This window comes from Eptesicus fuscus, chromosome 19 (genome assembly GCF_027574615.1).
Source record: "Eptesicus fuscus isolate TK198812 chromosome 19, DD_ASM_mEF_20220401, whole genome shotgun sequence".
In the NCBI taxonomy this organism is placed as follows: Eukaryota; Metazoa; Chordata; class Mammalia; order Chiroptera; family Vespertilionidae; genus Eptesicus; species Eptesicus fuscus.
In genome coordinates, this window is record NC_072491.1 from 12,560,174 (window position 1) to 12,587,341 (window position 27,168).

Here is a 27,168-nt window from a genome sequence, read left to right on the forward strand (position 1 = left end):
ACCCCTGGTTCCCCGTCCCAGCCCGGGGCCCAGCCCCAATCGAGCAATCAGGGCCTGCTGGCTGGGGAGAGGGACTGCAGGAGGTTGGCTGGCCGGGGGGGGGGGGGGGGGGGGGGACCAAGGGCGGTTGGCCAGCTGGGGGAGGTTGGCTATGGGAGCACACTGACCACCAAGGGGCAGCTCCTGCATTGAGCGTCTGCCCCCTGGTGGTCAGTGTGTGTCATAAAGACCAGCCGTTCCAGTCATTCTGGTCGTTCCAGTTGCTTAGGCTTTTATATAGAGAGAGCTAATTCCCACTCCATACAATTCACCCATTCGAAGTATAAAGTCCAATGGTTTTTAGTGTATTCACAAACTCTCACCACAAATGCAGAACATTTGCATCACCATTATATCAGTCACTCTCCATCTCACTCCAACTTCCTTACCCCCCATCCCTCCATGTTGATAGCAAATATGAGTAAATATTGTATCTTTTTATGTGCATATTGGTCATTTATACATCTTTTGGGGAGAAATGTCTATTCACATCCTTGGTCCATTCTTCAGTTGGGTTGTCTTTTTATTGTTCAGCTGTAAGAGTTCTTTACCCAGTTAGATATGTCTTTACCAGATATATGACTTACAAATATGTTCTCCGATTCTGGGTTATCTTTTCACTTTCTTGGTAGTGTCCCTTGGAGATAAAAGTTTTTAATTTTTATTTATCTGTGTATGTTTTTCTTGTGCTGCTTATGCTTTTGGTGTCATATCTAAAAAACAAATGCCTATACCAGGTTTTGAAGATTTATGCCTATTTCTTCTAAAACATAATGCAGCCCGGCCGGCATGACTCAGTGGTTGAACCAGATCATCATAGTTAAATTCCCAGTCAGGGTACATGCCCGGTTGTAGGCTTGATCCCCAGTGTGGGGTGTGCAGGAGGCAGCTGATCAACGATTCTCTCTAATCATTGATGTTTCTATCTTTCTCTCCCTCTCCCTTCCTCTCTGAAATCAGCAAAAACATATTTAAAAAAATAACTTAAAAAATAAAACATAATGCATTATCTTTTTTTGCCTTGCTGAATTCAATTTCCTTATCTTTTGTGTCTATGTTTACAAGAGATATTAATTTGCAGGCTCTTCTTTTTCTTGAAATTTCCTTATCTACTATCAGGATAAAGCTGGCACATAACCATCTCTAAATGTTTAATAGAATTCTCCAGTGAAATCATCTGGACCTGGAGTTTTCTTTGTGGAAATATATACATACATATATATTTTTTAAGACTTATTTTTTATTTTTGTTAATCCTCACCCAAAGATACTTTTTCCACTGATTTTTAGAGTGAGTGAAGGGAGGGAGAGAGGGGGAGAGAGACATATACACACACACACACATTGATTAGTTGTCTCCCGCATGTGCCCTGACCAGGGGGCTGTGGATTGAATCTGCAACCCAGGTACATGTCCTTGTCTGGGAATTGAACCTGTGACCCTTCGGTGCACCAGCCAATGCTCTAACCACTTAGCAACACCAGCCACAGCAAGACTTATTGTTTTTAGAGCTGTTTTAGGTTTACAATAAAATTGAGAGGAAGGTACAGAGATTTCCCAGTTACCTTGTCCCCACACATGCATAGCCTCCCCATTATCGACATCACTCACTAGAATGGTACAGTTTTTACCGAGGATGGACCCTCACTGACACACCATAATCACCCAACTGTCTGTTTAGCAAGATATAAACCCAAATGCACTTTCTTACCATAACACTGTAGTTGATGTTAATGGTCTCAGCTGTAGAGGGGGCACTCATCTGAGCAGGGTTAATATCATTCTTTGCTTTTCGTACAACATCATAGATGGGATTGCGAGGTTGCTGGCTTTGTAGAATTCTTTTCAGTTGCTTTTCCAGAAGTTGTGGAGCATTGTTAACTACTTCAAAAACTCCATAATTCACATTAAACCTAATTGCCTCTGAAAAGGTCTGCAAAATGAATTGTGGAAATATGTCTTTACATTTTTAAAAACGAGAAACTCACTTTTCAAGACTTGATGTTTACATATACAGTATACACACACACACACACACACACACACACACACAGTTTCGTGGTTTTAATCCTTACCTCTTCCCGTTAGGAGCATGAAATCTACTGACTACAGGTAAGGGAACGCACTACACCCTATCTTCCCAGTGGACTTATGCCAGGAGGTAAGTGTCAGGGTGCATCATAGCAGTAATGCCCTTTGCATACACATCCTACCTCTGTGCTTCTTTGTCATTGGAAATAACTGCACACCTGGTCTCTATGAGCAACGTTATTCCGTTAGAAGTGGGTGGATTGCTAGGGAAGAACGAGTAAAAGAAGAAGAAATAGCACTCCTGTTGTCTTTTCATCTCCAGGAGCTACTGGTTGCCTCCAGCACACGCCCCTACCATGGCCAAGGAGCTGAAGTCTCCTTTGTCCAAAGGAGAAAATTAAGTACAATATGTTCTTCATTTAAGACTATTTCAACACCATTCCTCCCACTGAGACCAAAAAAAGTGAAAGATAACATTCTGAGCTTTTCTCGGTAATTACTAAATGCTGCCAACTTTTATTTAAAGTCAGTCAGTTAACGTACAATAGTCACGAGTCTTGAGTTTGCCTGCTTGCCAGTGAGCGGCACTGACTCTGGGCAAATCATTGACATGATGGGGCTCCATTTCCATCACAAGTGAAGGGTGGGTTGGCTGTGCCTTTTCCCACTTTGCCCTCCAAACCTAGAATCGGGTCCCCTTTTCAGAACATTAATTTGTTTTGAGATTCCTTCAGTGAGCTGCCTACTCATGTGGACTGATTTATATTTTTACCCGGTTTGTAAAAGACCTTAAACCCTCCCCCTTGGATTGGTCACTGTCCTGGGGCAACATTAATTCTTTCAAGTTTTACTAAGAGATTGCTAGATATACTATAATTAAAATTTAATAAATGGCAGGATATTGTAAAATTAGAGTTAGAAATATATATGTGTGTGTGTGTGTGTATAAGTACCCATATATGTGTGTGCATATATATTTTACTTATTTGTTTATTTATTTTTTAATGTCAGATGATAGTACATGTCTAAAGTCTCACTATTTCCCTACGGAATTTAAAGTACATGGACAAATAGTGTTCAATATGAATGTCAGTTCACAGTTCAAAAGGGCTCAGGGCTAAGATTTACCCTCAACATGACAAGTGTAGCTCAATGGGTAAGTAACAATATTTAGCAGTAAACTGTGAATAAGGTTTCTTCAATAAATGTTTCATGGGTTGCCCACTGCATCTGTCTTTCAAACATGGGATTCAAACAGGCATCAGTTACCTAAAAGTCAAATATTATCTCTGAAACTGACTATCACCAGACTAAACAGATTTCTGGTCAGGGCACATGCCCGGGTTTGGGGGCTCAATCCCCAATAGGGGGTGTTGTAGGAGGGAACCCATCAATGGTTCTCTCTCATCATTGATGTTTCTCTCTCTCTCTCTCCTCTCTCCCTTCCTCTCTCTGAAAATCAATAAAAACATATTTTTAAATAAAAATAAAAATATTTTAAAAGCCCAGTTGCAGTAGATCTCTAAAGGTCCCTAATAGCACTATGATTCTTAATTTCTCCAAGTACCAAATAACTGACTCAGAGCTTCCCCCAGTTCACATATTTCAATAACAAAACTTTTGAATGAGCAAATGCCAATTATTGTCTTAAGCAAAGAGGATACAAGATGAATTACATATTGTCCCTGCCCTTGAAAAAACAAGTACATGATCACTGAATTTTCCTTAAGATGAAAAGAGTAAACAAAATACTGAAATACTAAGTTGAAATTAATGTAACATGCAAATGTTAAAGGGGAAATCTTTCCACAAAGATCACAGTAGTAATACTATCTAGTGTAGTTATTGTACTTTACAAAGGTGTCAGCTAACCCACAATATATCTAGAAAAGGATTAGCAGAATAAGTGAATGGAAGTAATGTTGGGTAAATTCACTTTTTGAAAATTTAACGTATAAAATTTATCATATAAAGAAATAATCCCTAAGTGCCTTCCACATTTGATACTCCATCAGTCCATGATTGTCTCTCCAGCAAAAAAAGACTTTCTGCTCTCTAATGAGCTCACCCAACTCCATGGTTCCTTTGTTAGTTCATTAATTTCTTCAATAAGTATTTACTGGATCCTTATTAAATATTATGATAGGTGATATGTTGCTACATTTAGTGAGCCAAGCCAGAGCATCCTCCATAAAGCCCCAACTCAAATGGGTGAGACGTGGACCCAGTCTCCACGCATGCTGATCTAACAGAGGAAAGATGTGTGATGCACAGAGACCCTAAGCACTCACCTGCGCGGGGAACGGGCCCTGCAGCCAGCACACAGGTGAAATCATATTCATGAAAAATTATCTCCTGAAGACACCCATAAAGTTCAATGTTGTCCTATCTCTCAAGAAGTTGATCACAGTCAGTGTTTCTGCTAGTATTGAAATGGGTCACTGATTCTTCGGTTAGGGACCAGATAAAAGCACTGGGCTTGTGCTTAAAGCTCATTATTCAAAAATATGTATTTCTCACACTAGAATCTCCTCCATATAAGATGACTACACTGTGAGAGGCAAGAAGGATGGGACCCACGGAGGGAATGGCAGGTCCTCGCCTTCCATCTCACACCTCCCCCAGGAATTCATGGATTGGTACATGTGGTTTTATGGACGGGTACAACAGACAACATCATCCTCACTTTTTATATCACCTTTGCTCTCTCTGCAGAGCACAAATAATTCATTTTGAGTAATAATGCATGAATATTGCAACTCCACTTTAACACATAAAAGCTACAATAGAAGTATGTACAGCCCGCCGGTGTGGCTCAGTGGTTGAGCATCGACCCAAGCACCAAGAGGTCACCAGTTCAATTCCTGGTCAGGGCGCGTGTCCAGATTGCAGGCTCAATCCCCCATGGAGGGCCAGCAGCAGGCAGCCAATCGATGTTGCTTTCTCATTGATGTTTCTCTCTCTTTCCCTCTCCTCTCTCTCTAAAACCAATAAAAAACACTTTAAAAAAAAAAAAGAAGTATATACAATGTAGAGTGACGACTCAAAAAGATTCATGAACTACCTTTAGGAAATAAGGAGGTGTGTAGAGAAAACTGAGTCTTGAAGAATGAGCTGGCATTCTCATCTGGTAGAGAAGAGAGAAAAGGGAATTCGGCAAAAGAAACAGCAAATGCCTCGAGACACAAGAGCACAGAAGAACGGAGCATCTGTGAAGAACTGCAAGCAGCCTGGCATTGCTGAAGCTTGGTATTCAAGGCGAGGAGAGCAGAACAGCAGCCTGGAGAGACCTCTAGCAGAGGGCAAGTGCATCACGGACCTTCTAGTGTGCGCTGTAGCTCTCAGCTTACTCTCCCACATCAGTGGTTCTCGGAGGATGTGCCTGGACCAGCAGCATCACCAGGGAACCTGCCAGGAACGCCCATTCTCAGGGCCCTCCCTCTAAGAAGAAACTCTGGGGATGGGACCCAGAATCCTGTGTTCCACGAGCCCTCCGGCGGTCCTGGCCCACGCTGCAGCTTGGGAATCGTTGCTTTAGGATGGTGGGGAGCCGTGGGATCCAGGTTAAGACACGCGTCAAAGCCTCCTGCTGACGGTTACTTCGTGCTGACTCTCGTGTGTGTTCATATATGGGCGGCGGGGTCGCCATCTCTACTTCACACAAGGAGAAAGACCTGGTCTCTAATTATTATGCAAAATCCTGCCCTCTGCTTCAAAAGAATCTCACGCAGCGAGTTCTTGGTTTTCACCATTCCTAAGCTTACCTATAAGACTCCCCAAATTAGCTTAGCATGTGACTAAATGACGGGGAAGGTGGGGAGACAGAAGTGAATGTTGGAGGGAGTCCGAGGAGGCCAATCTAGAAAACACTCAACCCTGAAGCATGTCACAGGACAAGTCTGCAGTCTGAGCCTCAAACCCAATTCTCCACAAGCTGTCACAGACTGACGGCTCTTTCCCTTACTTACTTTTCTTATTCCAAGGGAGTCCTTTCCTAAATGTTCTAAAACGAATTGAAGTTCGTGGAAGCTAACTGTGTACCAGTCATCTGTGTGCGAAGAATATTTTCACAAAAGAAACAAGTGCAGGAAAATATTTTTTGCCACAATAAACTGCTGGCTCCACATTTCTTTGAAAAGAGGGGAGGGGACGCCCCTGTGAATAATTAGTGATGGGCTTACACTGCCAGCCCAGCACCGCTGAACCTTACAGGGTGCCAAATTATTTAGCTGAACAATATTTAAATTAAAAACTAATGACTAGGTTAATTTAATACATGTTCATTTCTGGTCCAACTCTGTCTCTACTAATTGAGCTCCAAAAATCTATATTTTTAACATGCATACTACTCCGTGAATGAAAAACATCTGAACCCTTGAATATAACAAGTCAGTTACCCATCACAACTTCTTTTAATCTAAATTTTATTGTCATTTTAGATGTTTAACCATAAACTATTTACTGGACTATTCACCAATGGGATGAAAGGAATAATGATGCCACATAAAATGCATAGAAAATATCCTTAGTCGGTAAAATGAGTTACACGAGCAATCTGAGTGCTTTATGTTTGCGCTACAATGCTTATCACCCATAGGCATACACTAGAGCTCCATCACCTTTAACCGATCTCTGAGCTTTTACATTTTGTCAGGGGACGGCCCAAGCCCTTCATCCCACTCATTCTCCAAATCTATACCCTTCCTCTCTTTCTTCCTCTCTCTCACCCCTTACTGAACAATCCACCGAACATATATAACTTTCTCATAAAGCTGTAAGAAATTATAATCGTTTACAGATTTTTTTTTTTAAAGTGTGGAGAATCCGTCCAAAAAAAAAAGAAGTTATGGTAAAATTCCAAAGGGACATAGCTAAGCACGGTCTGGCAAACACATGACATACCTACCCTTGCAGGGAGGGTATGGAGCAGGCCACCCCTTCAGCTTCTGCAGACCATAAATGTCACACACATTCTAAACCACCCACCGAGGACCAACCTAAATCGGTATGTGGGCTCATCAACTCAATCCCACAACAGTCACTGAGCATAAAACACACAAAATAAGACCAAAAGGGGGAAAAAAATGTTTTCACACTATAGCCCAGAAGAAAACTTAATAAGCAAACACTTGTCCATAAAGAGTTGACAGCAAGAAACCTCCCAGACACCACATGAAAACAATATCTGAATGTGAACCTGGCGCCAGAACAAACGGCACGGAGTTATGAAAGCTGGGATTTGGAAAGTGCCATAATTATTTATAATAGCAGCAACTGTCCTGGATTCCCCTCATCAGGAAAAGAGCGTGGAGGCAGGCTACCAGCCATCAGTTCTGGATCTCACAGCGCATCCCCAGGGTGCCGTGGCGTAATGGAAAGAGAGCGGAGGAGGTGGCGCGCCTGATTCCCAGGCCCACTTCTGCCACCATCCGGTGATGGTGGGACCAGAGCCGGGACCCGGCCCTGAGCGGGTCTGCCTAGGGCTGGCCGGTGGAGTGTGGGTTCTTGACTTCAAGCAGAAGAGATTTCACAGTGCGGGGCCAGGTGCAGTTTAGAGGACGTTTGTGAAAGCCGGGGACGTGAATAAGAAAGGGCTGGGGAACTGAGCCCGGGCTGGTCGGCTTTGGCTAAGAAGTCAGAGAGAAGGGGGCCGTGGGGGCAGGCCCAGGGGGGTTGCCAGGGATGACCTGCCACTGCCCATTGCTGCCCTGGTTGCAAGCCTCATGGGGTCCCTTAGAGTTTAGGAGGTGCATGCCTGTGGGGGAAGGAGGGGCGGGGAGAAGCAGGCATGCTCCTGGGAGAGAGAGCAGGCGCTGGGACCTTCGTTTTGAGGGATTTTAAAGGATGAAAGGTTAAGGAAGATCTTAGGGGAGGATCTCAATAGAATATGCGTCAGCTTTATGGCTGATGGACCAAAATGAGGTTTATCCTCTAACTTCATTGTCCTTCGGTGTGGCTGGCAAATGGCACTAATTGGATTTCTGGATCTGTCTCCCTGAGCAGGGTGGCTGGGGAGGAGACGTGCAAACCATTTACTCTTAAGTGTCCCTGGCTTAGGGCAGATAGGATTTACTAGACGGCTGAACTGCTGTTCCACTATCTGTCTCAGTTTCCCTATCCGGCTTGTCCTGGCTCACTAGCCTGCCTCCATGGGACCTTGGGCATGTCAACTTCTGATACAGAAGTATCAGCAATCTAGATGACCTAAGATTTTTAGATTGAGAATGTTATAGTACATATCTCTATATATTCTATATATCTCAGACTTAGATTGTAGGGGCGTATTGGGAGGGGGTGGGAGAAGAGGGAGGCAGAAGAAGAGAACATTAAGGCTTATTTATTTCTCCCCTCTAACATAAAAAAAATTTTTTTTAAGAAGACTTATTTATTTCACAAGTATCTTCCATGGGAGATGCAGAAATAAAAACATAATCATCCGGCAGCAGCTTTGGGAGATACAGAAGAAAGGGACCTATCCTTGGTCTCGGGAAATTTACAATGTAGATCCTGAGATAAAATGAAGAGAAGGAATTAATCACTTGCTCTTTAGTTAGCAAAGGCTAATCTGCCACCCAATTCCTGAGTGCCCTGTAAATTATTTCCCCAGATGGTTTCCTAACCTACACCTGACTGTCTCCAATCACGGGAGTTTACTCCTTTCACAAGCCAACCCATTCTCTTGTTAGAAAACCAACTTTAAGCATCTTTCTTCTAGTGCGGACAAATCCGTTTCCTCAGAAATGCTGGAGGCCCCGGTTCTGCCCTCTAGCTTCATAGACTATGTCAACTCCTCTTCCTCAAGCAGATCCTCAAATTCTATACTAGTATGTGGAAAGTGCGGCTCCATTCCAACCCCTCTGTGCATCCCCAGCCAGGTTCAATACCCACACTTCTTTCAACCCGTCCTCATCTACCGTGGTTTCCAGAGCATTCATTAGCTGAGTCTACCCGAGTCCAGTTTGGCAGGACAACTCAATATATGGCACCATGAACGGAACACGATATTCCAAATCTGGGCTACCAGTTATATCCAATTAAAAACAAAAACAAAAACAAAACAACACAACAACATTCACTCCATGCTCCAGACTAATGTTTTTCTTGATCTTAACTATACTTTTATTAACGCACCCTAAAAACCCATTAGCTTTGTTTGTTTTAGCCCATTTCAGATGACCATGATAACAATGAGGCCAGATTCTGTAACAGATAGTGACCCAAACTATCAGTTAATCCCTCTGTTGCCAGTTCTAGAGTCATTAAAGGGCAGTAAGGCACGCTTTTGAGCCATGTGGGCCTGGGTGGACAGCCATTTACTAGCTCAGTGACCTAAAATTGGAAAAAAACAACAACACTGGTTCACTTGCCATGTTTCATTCAAGTCTCTGATTTTTCAAAGTCAAAGCCAATGACAGATTGGCGTGGCACAAATTATCCTCCAGATTAATAAAGATCCACCCATCTAATTAAAGAGTGACTGTCCCTCAGGTTCCAGGAATAGAAGATGAGATGGTCTAGCTATGAAGGCAAAGGAACGAGAAGTACCAGTTCTGGCCCAGGCACTTTATATATATCGCCTCATTTCACAACAGAAGATAAGGTAGTTCTATTGCTTTCATGGAGAATAAAAATCAAGAAATTGAGGAATTAAGAAATGTGTCTAAGATCACAAGGGTGATGAGTGGAAGAGCTGGGCTGAAACACGGCTCTGCCTCACTCCTGTGACTACCCACTGCACTGGGAGACGAGCACAGGACGAGGACGTGGTTAAGGGGGTGGGATACACAGGGGAGGAAGGACGGCTGTGTTAGGCACAAGTCTAAGAAGCTGTAGAGACAAAGCTAGCAAAGTTAGGTGGAGGCCAAATTGCAAAGGGTCTTGAGCTCCATACACAGGAATTTGGACTTCCATCTGTAGGCTATTGAGAATCAACCCCTCACTGGCTATGGTTAGTGAGCCATCCAAATATTGGAAAGCTAATCTCAGAGACAATAATTAGGGCTTTAGAGATGCTTCAGAAAGCAGCATCCGTTGGAGCGTGTGTTGGGTCTATTGTTTTAGGCGGAGTTGGGAGGGAAAGTTTTCTGAACAGGAGTGATTAAGTCAGGAAGAAAGTGATACACATATCTGAGGGAAGAGCAGCACTCCAGGCTGAAAAGCCCTAAGTATACTGGCATATTCCAGTTTGAGAAACGTGAAGAAGGCCAGTTAGGCTGGAAAAGAACTATCAAGGGGGAAATAAATGAGTAGGAAATAAAGTTCAAGAGATGCCAACAGCCAGATCACACAGGATTTTGGATTTCATTCTTAGTGTAATGAGAAGACACTAAACAGAGTTTCGAGCCAGAGGTAACATGATTCAATTCTTATTATTATTTATTGAAATCATAATACATTACATTTATGGTTCCCTAACATAGCTATCCATAACTATACCCCCCCCAAAAAAAAAGAAATTAGTTTGGCATATTTATTCTCAGTAAACCCATGCCAGCTTCTAATTCTTAGCTAAGCACTGATAAACCAAACATTACTAATCTGTTCTAGAATCCTGCCAGGAACTTGGTTTAGAATCCATCATTCCTTCTCCTCGGTGCCTTTTGGAAACCTGTGACAACTTTTCCCCTTCTCCCATCTTGTGCTGTGAAGCATGGGGAGTCAATAGGAAGACTGTGTGGTACCAAATGTAGCTGCAAAGAGGAAGGGAGGGAGGGAGGGAGGATGGATGTAAAAGCAGAAGCAGTCCAGGTGGGCTGCATGAAATATATGAAAGCTAGAGATAAAGGTATCTATCCGTTGGAGTGGGATGAAAACCATGATTGCATAGACAGAGTTAAACAGAAATCACTCTGTGATTTCACATGAAGCCTGAAAGAAAACACACAAAAAATGGTAACATGTATTCTAACTGGATGGCAGGACTATGGCTGATTTTTTTCTCAAGTTTTAGGCAAAATTTCTATCCTACTGTCATATTGCTTCTGACATTTTTTTTAATTACTTTATTGATTAAGGTATCACATATTTGTCATCAACCCCCTCCCCCCGTTCCCTTCCCAATCCCCCCACACGCAAGCCCCCCTCCCCCTGTTGTCCGTGATCACTGGTTAGGCTCATATGCAAGCACACAAGTCCTTTGGTTGATCTATCTCCCTTGTCCCCACCCTCCCCTACTTTCCCTCTGAGGTCTGACAGTCTGATCAATGCTGTTCTTGTTCTTCAGTCTATGTTGTTCATCTTTTCCTCTAGATGAGTGAGCTCGTGTGATACTAGGAATACACTTATAGGAACCGAAAATGAGACAAGCAATAATGGTTATGCTCTTCTGACATTTTTAAAGTTAGACTTTTTTTAAAAGGAAGGCAGGCAGCCCTGGCCGGTTTGGCTCAGTGGATAGAGCGTCGGCCTGTGAACTCAAGGGTCCCAGGTTCAATTCCAGTCAAGGGCATGTACCTTGGTTGCGGGCACATACCCAGTAGGGCATGTGCAGGAGGCAGCTGATCGATGTTTCTCACTCATCAATGTTTCTGACTCTCTATCCCTTTTCCTTACTCTCTGTAAAAAAATCAATAAAATATATATATTTTTTTAATTAAAAAAATAAAAAGGAAGGCAGGCAGGGAAATTTATTTTCTGAAGCAAGTGAGAGTCAAGATAATCATAAATCTTGAGACAATGAAATGCAAATCTTGAGAAACTGAAATCAGACCCAATATAGGGATTTTCGTTTTAGTTTTAAACAGCTTTATTGAGATATAATTGTTGTCTTGAAAATAATTCTTAAAAGTGTGGCCTTCTTGAGAGGTAAGATCACAAAACCTGATAAACAGTGGAGCCCTTAACCCCTCCTGGCTGAGTCCGTTACCCTTCCCCACTACTCTTTTCACAGAATTCATATATATATTGATTTCAGAGAGGAAGGGGGAGAGAAATATATATAGAAACATCATTGATTGGCTGCCTCCTGCATGCCTCACACTGGGGATCGAGTCTGCAACCCAGACATGTGCCCTGACCGGGATTAGAACCGTGACCTCCCAGTTCATGCGTCGATGCTCAACCACTGAGCCACACTGTCTGGGCTTCTTACATTTTTTGATATTCTATCCTTAACTCCTCTGTTCGAAACCTAAAATAGTGCCAAGTATAAATGTATCAGATTTAGTACAGAACTCTTTTGATGATTAGAAAAACTCTAGCTTTCTTCAATACCAATAATGCCTAAATATGATTCAAACCCAAATTATTAACTCCATAAAAAGATACAAACCTACGTAAATGTTTTAATTAATAGATATATTTTTTAAATCCTTACCCAAGGATATGTTTATTGATTTTAGAGCGAGGAAAGGAAAGAGAGAGAGGGAGAAAGAGACATCAATCGGCTGCCTCCCCTGTGCCCTGCCCAGGGATCAAACCCACAACACCCTGTCGGGGATGGAACCCGCAACCTTTCTGCGCCCAGGACCACGGGACAATGCTCCAACCAACTGAGCCACACCAACCAGGGCTATATTTTTTAAAAAATATTATCCCTGATAAATCTGTCTTACAAGATAACCCAGTGATTACAATATTTTGCTTTGATAATATATTCAATAGAACATAATAATACACTCACTGGAAGGCTTAGGAATTCATTAAAGTAGTCCACAAGGAAATCATCTGTTACCAAAGAATCTTCCTGCAAAAAAACAACAACATAAAAATACAATGTTATGCTTATACTAAGATGTTTTAAAACATGCCAATATTATTCTCTAATTCTGCTATCAATAGATTATATGTAGATCATCAGTCAGTCAACACTGAGTCCTCACTGTACGCTGAGCAAAGTGCTACAACCTCTGAAGGGAGAAACTGGAAAATAAAGCGGAGCAGACCCTTAACATGTACTCGCCAACGTACAGAACATGTGAAACAGAACATGTGAAAATACAGCACACGCAAATAAAACATCAACAAATACAAAATACTACACATGGTAAATTCCCCACAGACTTATTCAATTATATACTAGTATTTAATAAAAATTAAGGGCACAGCAGTAAAGACAGAACCAGTGATTTGGGGTTAACATGAAATTGCCTAATGAAAGTGATAAGCGACGTGCAGAAAATATTCTACTGCTTCCCTCTCAGAAAGAGATACTTCAGTGATCTGGGGGCCTGCTTCACTTTTGCATGAAGAAACTTTGACAATGTATGTGTTCAAAGAGTAAAGATTGTATACATTTTTTCCATAACTATTTCATCCCCCAACGTAGCCACTTTTAAAGTTGGCAAAATTGGAAAGCCACTGCCAAGAGCAAATTCTCTCTTCCAAATAAAACACCTTATTTTATTAGTAATTGTTTCCATTGTGTCAAAAGCACAACCTGGCATACTCTGTTGTATAGTACATGTGTTTATTTTGTTATTCATAATTATATTTCAATTTCACAAATCTAACATGAAAGTTGATAATATGACAATGCTATTATTTCCATATGGCTGATTATTTTCTTTTTATACTGACCATTTTTTTCCAAAATATTTTGAAGTACAGCGTAAAAGTAGAAGGAAGAAACGATAGTATATTAACACCTACTTTAAAAAATAGATTTCCAGCTCTAGCTGGTTTGGCTCAGTGGATAGGAGCATCGGCCTGCAGACTGAAGGGTCCTGGGTTCCATTCCAGTCAAGGGCACATGCCTGGGTTGCAGGCTCAATCCCCAGGAGGGGGCGTGCAGGAGGCAGCCAAATCAATGATTCTCTCTCATCATTGATGTTTCTATCTCTCTCTCCCTCTCCTCTCCCTTCCTCACTGAAATCAATAAAAACATTTTAAAAAATAGACTTCCCGGGTAATTTCTTTAGGTAATTGTAGGATTGAGATGGAGTTATAATCACTTACAGGATTTATACCAAGGAACTTACTAAAATCTGAACTGATGAAAATAACAACAACAAATTTAGGATCTCATAAATCTACCACCGCCATAACGGCACCTTAGTAATATATTCTCAAAGTTCTGTTTGGCAAAGATCTAATAAAGCAGAACAAGGAGGATAACATTTGGTGGCAGCTATAAGGTGAATAACCTTTCAAATTTTACCTTTCCAAATTACTTTAATCTTCTGGACTTTATTTCGTGAACTATGTAGTTTCTGCTAACTCTCAGGAGAAATCAATTGAATTCAATAAAAATGTTTTCATCTCTCAGGTAGAAAGCACTGTGCCACCATAAGGGTGGCCAAAGTCTGCTCTACAGGCTCATGATCACACACCTGCAGATGGAAGAGCAGTTTTCATTGCAACGGTAGCCGAGTGCAGCCCCTTGTTAGTTTTTTCTAAAATAGACATTTTTAATTTTTAGCTGTAAAACAGAATGTGCATTTCATAGAGTCAGATACACCTTATTACTGCCTAGAATGTGGCCAGCCACATGGCCAACAATTTCTAGATAATCCTCAGCTTCATATAGTCACTTCCCGATGACTCACACTTCTAAGAGACTCCAGCTCAACGCTTTGCAAACTATCTGTGATGAGGTACCGGTTTTGTTTTGTTTTTTTCCCCTAATCTATTTCACATAACTTTTGTAAAATACAGTTAAGAATTAATTACTAGAAAATGAAATAAAATATATACATAATACAGGACCATTTTAAAAAATTAAATTCAATAGATACAAACATACTCTGTCAAATTACCATAAAATTTCTGTTTCCTCTCAATTTCTGAACTCATCTCGACAGGAATTGGTAAGTCTCCGGTGGTACCAGTCTGCCCCTCAAGTACTACTTGGCACTGCCCTAACTAACCCCTCGGGGAGCAGTTTGCTTCCAGTTCCCACAGGTCCCCGGGAAACCAAGCCACACCCTCAGGTTTGCTTGCACTCACAACCATGGAAATTTCAAAGTATCATTCAAATACATCAAAACCTGTATTTCTTTTCTGAAATTGCATCTCACTTTCCACCAGTATTCGACCTCAGTGCTTCTGCTGGTGACAGGGCAGGTGCAATGGAAGGAGGGGTCGTCTACCAGTGCCATCTGCTCAGTCCTCCTGTCCCACTTCGATGGGCAGGCCTGCACGTCGCTAAACAAATGAGCACAGTTTCCCATTGCAGTTCTGCTAATTCAGTGTGCCCCGGGATTGTGTCGCGTTAGTAACAAAGGCTCTTGTGAAGCAATGAGGATCTGATAAAGCCTTTGTTCTCGAAACCTTTAATTTAAAAAAAAATTAAATGCCTTGATCTGAAGAAGTAGCTCAGTTACTCTCAGTAAGTTTCCACAATTCAGTCACATGGTCGTAGTAAAATGAACTAAGTCTCCATATTCAGGTTTAATATCTATAATAATAAAAGTGTAATATGCAAATCGACCGAATAGCCAAACAGCAGAAACCATCCGGACAATCACGCTATGACACGCAATGGTACCAGGCCAGCCCAGGCAGGTGCGATGCGATTGGTCGGGGGGGGGGGGGGCCCACCATTGCCCCACAATCGCCCTGCAGAGGGAGGCCCAGGCCACCAGCTGGGGGGCGATTGATGGGGGGGAGGGGGTTCCGTGATCGCCCCAAAGAGGGAGGGCCAGGTCACCCTCGGTGGGGCGATCCATGGGGGTAGGGGGCTCTGTGGAACTGAGAAACTGGGGGGGTGGGGGTGGCAGTGGACGCGGGCAGTGCCAGGCCAAGGTGGGGGCGGGCAGGCGGCAGAGGATGGGGCCCTGGGGCTGCGAGGGCCCTGGCAGCTGGGGCTGGGAGGCAGCCGGGGTTGGGAAGGCCTGTCCTTGCACAAATTTTGTGCATCGGGCCTCTAGTGTTTCGAACAACCGGTGATGGTTGATGATGCAATCAGGAAGAAAACTGAGTTACAATCAATTCCTCCATTACACCATTCCGTGAACCTGACTGCAAAATTTGCAGCCCAGATTCTCCGCTCAATGATGCAATGGAAGGTGGAAACATTTCTTCAGAATCAAATACACAAAATTGCAACCTGTCTTTTCATGTATTACAGGTGTGCCTTTTCCGTTTTTAGTCCAAACTTCTCAAAGTTCTTCCTGAAAGAAGGTTAAGCAAAATAGCTTATATGAGTTTGCTAATTATGGTAGGTAATTTTTTTCCTTAAAAGGTTATTTTTCTGCACCTTCAAACCAGATAAACTACAATTACTTTAAAACTGTAAAAAAAAAGAAAAAAGAAAAATATACATAAAAAACCGTATAAACAGGAAAGAGGACATAAAATAAATACAGACAAAAAACCATAGTCCAAGAAAGAATATAACAAATGCCAGAAGAAAAGTACACTATAAACCATTTTCTCCCAAAGGAGGAAAAGGTATTGTCTAGTAGGAGGAATCAGCAAATGGGGAAAATGGCATTTGAAATGCATTTTAAATAATTTCAAAATCCATGAAAGCAAAACGAGTAAAGGTGGTCACAGTTAGCTAACGGCAAAAATAGAAAAACAATCCAAGCTTCCAGCTTCCTTCCATGCTAAACCAAAGCCATTTATCTAATCTCCAAGGTAGAATCCTAAACGGTCACATTTTAGACTGGGAATGCTATCACCAATCAGGGGATAGGACAGACCGTATTTCCAAAATTACACCTATTTTTACTTCTTCCTAAAATATAAAATGTTTCTCTTTCCTAAACAAACCGATCACTAGACCAGAGCTTCCCACCAGGTGTACAATGACACCTAGCGGTATGCGGACGCTGGACTCCAATGGGTCAAGTAAAAGTGGACCTCTTCAGTCCTCAAGGCAACCGGCACAGCACAGATGACTGGAGCTCCCAGGATGGTGATCTCTGGGCAACCCTGTTTGGGACTCCTCAGATCCAATTCCCTCCCCTAGAGATGGTGATTTATGAGCCTCATCCCACACGCACTGCTCCGCTGTCAGACACTGAACATAGCCAGGGAGTTGCTCAAGCCCCTGGATGTGGATTTATTGGCTAGCTACAGAACATACCACTGCCCCATGAAACTGCTGGAGGAGTTTCCATCTGAGGTGTCCAAGAAGACAGAACACAGCCGAAGGTGCTGACAGCTTGGAGGAAAGGAGGATGGGAGATCCTGGAAGGCTAAGGTGATGGCCCCAAATCATTGCATTCACATATATCGCATATTTCTGTCTGCTGGCAACTGATGGATCCTTGTAGTAGTATCCAAGCTAGTCACAAGGTCGTTGCTCAAAAAAAATGTATGTATATATTGCAATGAGTTTGATCATTATTTTGAAATATTTTTATATAAAAATTTTTATTGACTTCTAATTCTATTTGTTTATCTTTAGAAATTTTAACATGTTTGTCATGAAAAAAGAAAGAACTGTTAAATTTTAACTCTTAGAAATTTGAATGGTAGTAAAAAAAAAATAGTCCAAAAAATGTTAATACCTATTAGGTGATACAGTGTCTCATCAATAGAGACTATTCAAGGATTTTATAAGGATCACAATTAAAATATCTTGATTAGGAATTGTATAAAGTCACTTCAAACATAAAATCTGATATTAAAAAGTAATGTATTTATGTATGGCTCTAAGAAGATAACTGTAGAAGTCACAGCAGCAACCTTGTATAGACTTAAAATATTAACAATGACAATGAAAGTCCTTGTCTCATGTATGGTGTAGTTTCCTTCAGGTGCAGTAGTACATAAAAGCAAACAGCAGTGCCTTTCCAGGAATTACCCAATAGGTCCTAGCCTTTTTTGTCTGGAAATTTACAGTGTCACTAGAGATAGAAGAGCCACAGACACACAGTTAACTATAAGACAAAGAGAAATTTACATTTCATTTGGAATTGTGTTCACTTAGAAATAAAAAAAATAATAAAACATCAATAATAATAAACAACAGTTTGTAATCACTTATTAAAAAAAAGTTATGTACCTCCAAAGTAAAATTAAGGAAATAATTTCATTTGCAATAGAATCAAAAAGAATTATTTAACCAAGGAGGCAAAGACATGTATACTGAAAACTATGTATCATTGCTGAAAGAAATTAGAGTAGACATAAATAAATAGAAAGACATACCATGTTCATGGATTGTTAAAATGACAATACCACCCAAAGCAATCAATCTATAGATATAAATGCAACCTCCATCAAAATTTCAATTATATTTTATTTTTTGCAGGAATAGGAAAAAACAAAAACAAAAACACCTAAATTTCTTATGGACTCTCAAGGGACCTCAAATAGCCAAAACAATCTTGAAAAAGGATAAAGTTGGAGGACTCACATAATCTGATCTCAAAACTTACTACAGTAAGCAAAACAGTGTGGTAATAGCATAAAGACCAACATATAGACCAGTGGTCGGCAAACTGCAACTCGCGAGCCACATGCAGCTCTTTGGCCCCTTGAGTGTGGCTCTTCCACAAAATACCACGTGCGAGCGCGCACGTACAGTGCGATTGAAACTTCGTGGCCCACGCGCAGAAGTCGGTTTTCAGCTCTCAAAAGAAATTTCAATCGTTGTGCAGTTGATATTTGGCTCTGTTGACTAATGAGTTTGCCGACCACTGATACAGACCATTGGAATAGAACAGAGAATGCAGAAATAAATCTTCTCATATACAATCAAATGATTTTCAACAAGAGTGCCAAGCTGATTTAGTGGGAAAGAACACTCTTTTCAACAAATGATACTAGGAAAAACTGGCTATCCTCATGCAAAAGAATGAAGTCAGTTCCTTACCTTATACTATCTACAAAAATTAACTCAAAATGGATCAAAGATCCATGTAAGAGCTAAAACTATAAAATACTTAAAAGAAAACATAAGGACAAATCTTCATGATTTTGGATTGGCCATGCATTCTTAGATGACCACATTTAGCTGCAAGGGAAGCTAGACAATGTAGACTTTATGTCTAGTATATTATATGAAAAAGGGTAGAATGGATTTGGGGGAACAAGAGATCTTTGCCACGTACTTTTTTTCTAAGACTATTAATGAGAAAAAATATTTTTAAACTTTTGAAAAACAGAGGGAGATATATATATATATGCAAGACATAGGAATTATTTAATCGACAGATAATACTTGGTGACATTATGAATTTGAGGATTTAAGTCACAAACTGGTCTCAACTGAAAGATGCCCAGAGTTCAAAAGCAGTCGTCTGGACGAGTTTAGGTTGGAAAGGTTTCATGGAGGAGATGAGCTGGGTGGTGAAGAATGTGCAAGATTGTGAAATAGATGGGGTAGGGCAACTGAGACGAAACTTGACAGCAAAGGCAAGGAGGCTAGCAGGGCAGTTTGGCTGGGGCAGAAGCATGTGGAAGTACTTTATAAACCAAACACAGTGTGAACACTGTCTTTATCATACAGAAAGTACTGGAAGGTAAGGTTAAAAGAAGGCTGAAGCGGTCCAGAAAACCTTGAATACGCAAGGGAGGCTTTTGTCAAATTCTGGCTCTGCCGGTTACTAGATGTGTGGCCTCAGGCCACATCGAGCTCTGTGACTTCCTCATCTGGGACACGTGGGTGAAAACCACCACCCAACAGAGCTGCTTTGAGGTCAAATACTAGCATCTAGTCAGCATTCAATAAACAGTAGGATTAAGAAAAGATGTGAGTAGTCGAGTAACATGGTCATTTTTTAAAGAGTTAGTAGCCATCTGGTAGCCAGGGTAAGAGTGACGTGAGGCCCTGGCCGGTTTGGCTCAGTGGATAGAGCGTCGGCCTGTGGACTGAAGGGTCCCAGGTTCGGTTCCGGTCAAGGGCATGTACCTTGGTTTCGGGCACATCCCCAATGGGGAGTGTGCAGGAGGCAGCTGAATTGATGTCTCTCTCTCATCGATGTTTCTGGCTCTCTATCGCTCTCCTTTCCTCTCTGTAAAAAATCAATAAAATATATTTTTTTAAAAGAGTGACGTGAGAAGGAAAATCTAAAGTTAGACAGCAAAGCAATCTCATCCGGCATAGCTGATGCACAGAGGTTTGCACTTTATGCTTTAGGCCAGTGGTCGGCAAACTCAGTCAACAGAGCCAAATATCAACAGGACAGCGATTGAAATTTCTTTTGAGAGTCAAATTTTTTAAACTTAAACTTCTTCTAACGCCACTTCTTCAAAACAGACTCGCCCAGGCCGTGGTATTTTTGTGGAAGAGCCATACTCAAGGGGCCAAAGAGCCGCATATGGCTCGCGCGCCGCGGTTTGCCGACCACGGCTTTAGGCAAAGAAAAACTGGAGTTGGCAGAAGGAATTTTGGAGGCAGTGATATCAGCTAGGAGTATTGCCCAAGTCCAGGCCCAGTATTGCCAAAGTCCGGGAGCGCCTGAAATAAGACAGTAGCTGTGAGGATGGAGAAGAAGATTCTGGCTATGAAAGGAACGTGCAGGAGCGAGGTGAAGGAAAGGAAAGCAAAGCTCCGGCTTAGGGGACTTTGTATTTTCTTGGTTTTTGATAATTCTCTCAGGGAGAGGTAAGTTCAGTTTAGACTGTTGAGGTGATGCAGGGACATCCAACTGATGAAGCTCCCCATTACCCCATGGATACAGAGCCCTGACAGAAGAGATGTCTGGACCAGAGGCGTGTAAGTGTGGAAGCCCTGTGAAATAAGGGAGGCTGAAGCTAGCAGAAGAGGAGCTCCCCCAGAGAAAGCCTGGAGAACAGAATCCTGAAGAAGGTCAACACTTTCACCAGCAAAGGAAAAGAAAGAGCCAGAAGCGGGGACATAAAATGAGAGATGGAAGAACTGGGAGATGGTGGCATCAAAGGAAACAAGAGGAGGAGTGACTGATAGAGGCTTCAACAGTCACAAAGCCCTGAAGAGATCCGAGGACTGCTCCAAGGTTAAGTGTGATGTTGCCGAGGGCTCTTCGGAGCATGAATGCTGGAGCTGCATGGGAAAGGTTAGCTGGCCCCAGACATGCTGACCGCTGGCTGGAATGAGGAATCGTTCAGGAGGCAGCTTAAAGAAATCTGCCGCTGACACAGTTACACCACGGCAATGAGAAGATGGAGGCGTTGCTGACATCCTCTATGTGCCTCTCGCCCTTGGTCTCTCTCTTAGTAGTGGACCAAAGGCCTGGAAGGGCGAACCCGGGAGGTGCTAGCAGGCACAGCCCTGAGCCTCTCCTCTCAGAGCCCCTGCTAGACTGTGAACTTTTCAAGACGTATCCTCAGCATCGATCGCTACACTGTGAATTTAGAAGGTACTCGGGTTTGCTGAATAAAAAGCCAAAAGCAAATACGATAATTGGCCAACAAGAGAAATAAGTGCCGGAGGACATAAGCAAGTAATACAGAGACGTCGCTGTAGCTCTTAAAATCCAATTCAGACATAGCTTCGTAACCTTGGGCACGTGCATTAAATCCACAGGAAGAAAGACAAGAAAACCCATCCTCAATATAGTACTTGCCTACATGACAATATACATAATGTACTTGGCAAAGTACTCATTGTTACTCGGCTCTCCGGAAGTCTGACGTGAAAACATTTAGTACATTTTTAAAGGAATCGTAACTATACGTTGACCACTTATGTTCAATCAACACCATCAAATGATGTTTACGACGACCAGGAACTGCATAGCCACATCACAATAAAACCATGGATATGAAACTTATCTCTCATAGAATTTCATTAAAGCGTTTAGAGACGGCCATTTATGTTAAAAAAAAAAATAAAAATAAAAAACTTGAACAGTGAATAGCATCCACTGCAAAGATCAATTGGCCCCTTCTTAAAAATGTACCTGGAAAAAGGTCTTGTACTCGGTCAGCACCACTGTCACTAAGCCAAAGCTTCTATCACACTCATTTGGCAAAAAAAAAAAAAAAAAGGAAAGAAAATACACAGCTTTCTTTCTACATGTATGATTTGCCATTTTAAAATAAAATAAAAGCCAGAGGAGAAACAGCAGGCCTCCAAATCGTACTTACAAAGTCTGCTTCTGTCAGAGTTGGTGGCTCTGAAACGAGATAAAATATTACATTATCTCACTCACATCGGATTTCCTTTTAAAGCAAATGAAACCACTTGACACGGGGGCACGCTCAGGGCAAGGCGAGCCCTCGTGCACGGTCTGCACCTGGACTGAACTTGACCCCGGAGCTGGAGGTGAAAGGTGGGGAAAGGCCTCTGGAGCCACGGGGTCACGGGCTCCCCGGGGTCACGGGCTCCCCGGGGTCACGGGCTCCCGCCCCGCAGCGGAGAAGGAAGCCAATGAACAGAACGTGGTGCCATCGAGGGAGGCAGTGTCCGCGGGGCACGCGTGGGGGGGGGGGGGGAAGAGGCGGTGGACACCCCAACCACACGCTCTGGGGAAGTGGGGGGACCGAAGGGGGGGCGTTTTCCGGTGTTTGGGAGGGGGACGCGGGCGGGGACAGGGACACCGGCGGGAGCGGCGGGTGGGGGCGCCGTCCGCCCCGTGCGCCCGCGGGCCGCCACCTACCAGCGGTGAGCCGCTTCTCGGGCATGCCGCCGCCCTCGCGCTCCGGGCGCCCGCCGGGCCGTCAGGGCGCCAGCGGCGTCGTCGGGCCCAGCGCCCCAGCGCCGCTCAGCCCGGCAGCGCGGCCGACGCCGAGACGCGGCCCGCCGGTGCGGCCCCGCCCCGCCCCGCCCGGGTTGCCATGGAGCTTAGACAATGCGGGCGCGGAGCAGCGGGCGGCCCGGGGCCGGGGCGCGGCGCCTGAGGCCAGGACGGTGGCCAGGCTATTCGGGGGCCCCAGGCCGCCGCCGAGAGACGGGGACCACGCGCGCCCCGAACCCGAACCCACCGGGCGCGGGTCCCCCCCAACCCCCCACCCCCACCCCCAGGGCCCTGGAGACGCGCGTCGTCACCGGCCGGTTCTCCCCAAACCAGAGGCCGGCCGCACCGTCCAGGCAATCGGATGACCCACAGGAAGAAAAGGGCCGCTGGCGAGAGGGTGCGGGACTGGGGACCGGTCAGCGGCCCTGAGAAGAGGAGGGGGAAGGGAACAGTGGGCTCAGGGGTCTTCTTGATGATGGAAGAGGACGTTGGACACGCATCTCTCCAGTTCGTTTCCAGTTGTACGAATAACAAGCGAATATTATTTATTCATGTGCTCTAGGAAGCAAGTGTGAAGCCAGATCTTTCCCGGATTTTTGCTCCAATTGGTTAGGACTGCTGCCTTCTCAAGATATCGAAGCTTTAAAACTTACCCGAGGAGGCCGTTGTAGAGGGGACAGTAAATTTAGGATGCTTGGAGTGTATGTCCCGGAAAAACTGAGGTTGGGTTTAAGTGAAAAGTGAAATTTGAAACAACTTGTCATTAGAAAAAAAACAAAAAACAAAACATTTAAGTCATGGTCAACTCAAATTTCCAGCCCAGCCCTCTCCCTTTGAGCCCAAGAACCCTAAAGCCGACTGCTTGCTGTACACCATGCTGGCTTTTCCAAATCCAAATGTCCAAAAGGAAATCTACATTTTCCTGCTCCTCATCTTCAAATTTCACCTTCCTACGAAAACTCCAAGTTCAGTGTGGAGTACCAAGTGGCTCAAAGCAAAAACCACATACTCAGCCAAGTACTGGGTCCTAATTCTGTGGGAGGTTAGTAAGAAGCGAGGGAAGTTCCTTGACAGGTGGGATAAGGCAAACTGAGACAAAATAGTTAAACAAGCCAAACAATTTACAGTCAGCCAATCACAAGGTTTTACCTTTCCCAACTGAGGACACTTGGGAGCAGCAAATGGTTTACACATTCCAGACCTTGTCTGGGCGGACCGGCCTCAGTCCTGGGCCCTCTTCAGTAACGTTCTTTGATAATAAAACCAACCAGAAAGTAACCCTAACCCCTCTGTACACACATTTTGACGAAATCAACATATTGAAGGACACACCTGCAAAGCTAATGAGTATTCTGTTGGGACCCTCTTCTGAGACTTGCCCTAGGATCCCCACTGACCAGAGAGAGAGAGAGAAAAAGCCTCAAGACAAGGAAGCTATGGGCCACACGCCCACGTCTTGTCTCTCTGCTCTTTTTCTAAGGTCCCTATGAGACTTGCATCCAGGGGAGCAGTGGGCAACAGCAGCTGGTCCTGGGCTTGCCCCCTGAACTTGTCTCCTAGGGCCCCTTTTCCTCTAACGTAGCAGTGAGCTCACTTCGGTCGCTGTAACTTTATTTTCTCAGAGAGCCAAAGCAGTCCCACCTAGACTCTCTCCTGTTGCGGCTTCTATCCTAAGCCTTTCCTTCATTTCACTGTCCACAGCTTGAATAAACGTACTCTACCCTCAGCGCACTCTCTCTCGCTAGAGTTTGCCCACGCCTAGTATCACTGCTGTCTTTCTCCTAAACTGTCAGGGACCCCACGATGCTTGCAACCAGGGGAACATAGGGCAGCAGCAGCTTATCCCAGACTTACCCCCTGAACCTGTCTCCAAGGGCCCCGTTTCTCTGGCTTTTTCCTATTGTTTCTTCTATCTGAAGCCCTTCCTTGGTTTTATTGCCCCCAGCTTTAATGAGCACACTCTCAAAATCCCCTGGACTGGTGTAGTGAAATCTTTCCTACACGAAGTCAAGAACCCACACACTACCAGTGGGGCCTGCTCCAAGCATAGACCCCGTCGATAACAATTCTACCTTAAGGTATTTTGGGGATCTGTAAGAGTCTCTCCTCCCCCACTAACAACCACAGCCTTAGCACAGGCACCCATTTAGACTGTTGTAAAAACTCGGTAAGTTGTTTCTCTTATAGTCTTTTCTCTCAGTAGAGTTCCCCTTAAATCCATCCTCCATGCTGAAAGCAAAATAATCTAAATGCAAATCTGACTTCCTTAAAACCTTCAGTGACTCCATACTTGCCTCCTACAGTGAGAGTGGGGTGGGGGGGTCTCTAATGCCAGCCAGGAGCCTGCAGGTATGTGAATGCTTAGGCAAGGAGTAAGACAATGGGGGGCTTGTATTGCAAGGAACCGTAACACCTGCCTTTTCAGTTACACAGACAAAGACAAATAAACCACTACCTTGGCCAAACAAAATCAGAAGGCCAAATGAAGTGAAGGGAGAGAAGAAGAAAAGAACAGAAAGGTAAAGGGAGGTGGAAGAAACATGTCATGAAGGGCTTTGTGGGCCCCGAGTGAAATTCGAACCATAGGATTTTTGAATGGAGAAGTACCCGTAAGTAATTTTACTTTTATTTGTACCCGTAAGTGATTTTACTTTTATTTGAAAAGGATCACTCTGGGTGCTGTATAGAGAATGTGAGTGACCACAAGTAGACGTAGGCAAGAGCTGATGGCTGATACCCATAGCAGTAACTCAGATTCTGCATTTTTTTTTTAAAGGTAGAGCCAAGAGAATTTCCAGACAAGTTGGATATGGGAATGTACCAACGTTAAGTTGTTGAGAATAACTCCAAGGATTTGGGCATGAGCAGCCAGGAGGCTGGAGTCGCCATCATCAGAGATGGGAAAAGCTAAGTGGACCACCTTGTGGGGAGATTTTAATGAGGCTATTGGCCATCCGAGTGAAGATGTTGAGTTTGCAATTCATAGGGGAGCCTGGAATTTGGGAGATATGAATTTGAGAGGTGACATATAAAGGGGCATTTCGGGCATTTGCTTGTGCTGATTCTGCTGCCAGGAAAGCCCTTCTGGTCTTTATCAGGCCAAATTGTATCTTCCTTCAATACTCAGCGTGGGTGTCATCTTCCCTGATATACCTTCCCATGAGTCATTTTCATTGGCTTCTCCTCTTGCTCCTGTGTACTCTTAAAGCCATATTACTATTAAAAGAATCTGTACAAGGAGGTGCACCCTCTACCCTCAGTGCCCCCACCAGACAATAAACTCCCAGGGACCGAAGGAAATAGGTTTTGTATTATGCCCCACGCCCCAGAACTCATTACTGAGTGCCTACCGCTCAGTACATATTTGTTGAAACACATTCTCTCCGTTGTAATCATTCTGCAGTGTGCCCTGTTCACAGAAATGTATCCATTTTAGATAAATTGCACACTTACTATGGGCCTCCAACAAAAACCCTAAAAGATTGCTATTATTATTCTCAACAATTTAGGAAACTGAGATTTAGAAAGGTGAGATACTTTGTTCAAAGACAAACAGCTTGAAAGTGTTGAAGCCAGAAGTTGATCCAGATCTGTCAGATCCAAAGCCTTTGCTCTTTAAAAAAAAAGATATTTTTGAGAGAGAGGAAGGGAGAGGGTGAGTGAGAGAGGGAAAGAGAAACATTGATGTGAGAGCGAAACATAGATTGGCTGCCTTCCACACTACCCCAAGGGGGATGGAGCCTGAAACCTGGGCATGTACCCTGACCAGGAACCAAACTGGCAACCTTTGATGCACGGGACAACATCCAACCAACCGAGCCACACGGGTGAGGGCCAAAGCCTTTGCTCTTTAACAACCATGCTATGCAGCCTTTCTCTATAAAAATAATCTCATGTGATTTAAGAAAATCACACAAAAGCCCAGCTGGTGTGGTTCAGCGGTTGAGCGGCAACCAAGAGGTTGTTGGTTCTATTCCGGGTCAGGGCATATGCTGTGATTTTGAGCTGGATATCCAGTAGGGGGCATGCAGGAGGCAGCCAATCAATGATTGATGTCTCTCGTCATTGGTGTTTCTCTCCTGTCCTCTCTCTGAAATCAATAAAAACGTTTAAAATTTTTTGAATTGCGATTTTGATCCTCCCAACCCACCCACCCCCGTGGGATTTTCTGTATGCATTATGGGTAAGGGCATGCACAGAAGAAATATCCTACCTAATAAAAGCCTAATATGCAAATTGTTCGACCAGGAGTTCAACCGCTCACTATGACGTGCGCTGACCACCAGGGGGTGGCACAGAACATGGCGGGCCTTGGCAATGCGACACTGGTAGTGGGTGGCAGTAGAGGCACTGCCGCCCCGATGGGCCCCAACAAGAGCAGAACCATGGGTGAGCTGGGCCGCAGCCACCATGACCACAGCAATCAGTCAGGCTCCCCGTGGGCTTGTGCAGGAGCCAGTCTGCGAGGCCCACCGGGAGAGCGCACTGCCTGTCCAACTTCCGACTTCTGTGCAGAGCCGCTGGGCAGCCCAGAGGCCCACGCTGCGCCCCGGCCCACAATGTCCGGCCGTGCTCACCACATCTCCGTGTGAGGACTCTGGCAT

General features: G+C 43.8%; 1 protein-coding gene and 1 long non-coding RNA gene across 3 annotated transcripts in view; one reads left to right on the top strand and one right to left on the bottom strand.

Moving 5' to 3' along the window:
* The window catches only part of RGS22 (regulator of G protein signaling 22), a 101,223-nt gene extending 78,651 nt beyond the window's left edge, over window positions 1-22,572 (bottom strand). The window contains exons 1-4 of one of the 2 annotated variants that reach the window (XM_054708616.1): window positions 22,487-22,572; window positions 21,975-22,003; window positions 12,691-12,753; window positions 1,750-1,971 (exon numbers count right to left, since the gene is read on the bottom strand). In XM_054708616.1, coding sequence (XP_054564591.1) covers window positions 1,750-1,971; window positions 12,691-12,753; window positions 21,975-22,003; window positions 22,487-22,511 — 339 coding nt within the window. In that variant the 5' untranslated portion in view covers window positions 22,512-22,572. The remainder of the gene's footprint in view (window positions 1-1,749; window positions 1,972-12,690; window positions 12,754-21,974; window positions 22,004-22,486) is intronic. The other variant, XM_054708618.1, reaches the window with a different exon arrangement.
* Window positions 22,573-25,008: 2,436 nt separating this feature from the next.
* Window positions 25,009-25,612, top strand: LOC129147233 (uncharacterized). Its single transcript, XR_008554593.1, has 2 exons — window positions 25,009-25,173; window positions 25,341-25,612. It is a non-coding gene; the product is annotated as an uncharacterized LOC129147233 (long non-coding RNA).
* The last annotated feature ends 1,556 nt before the right edge of the window (window positions 25,613-27,168 follow it).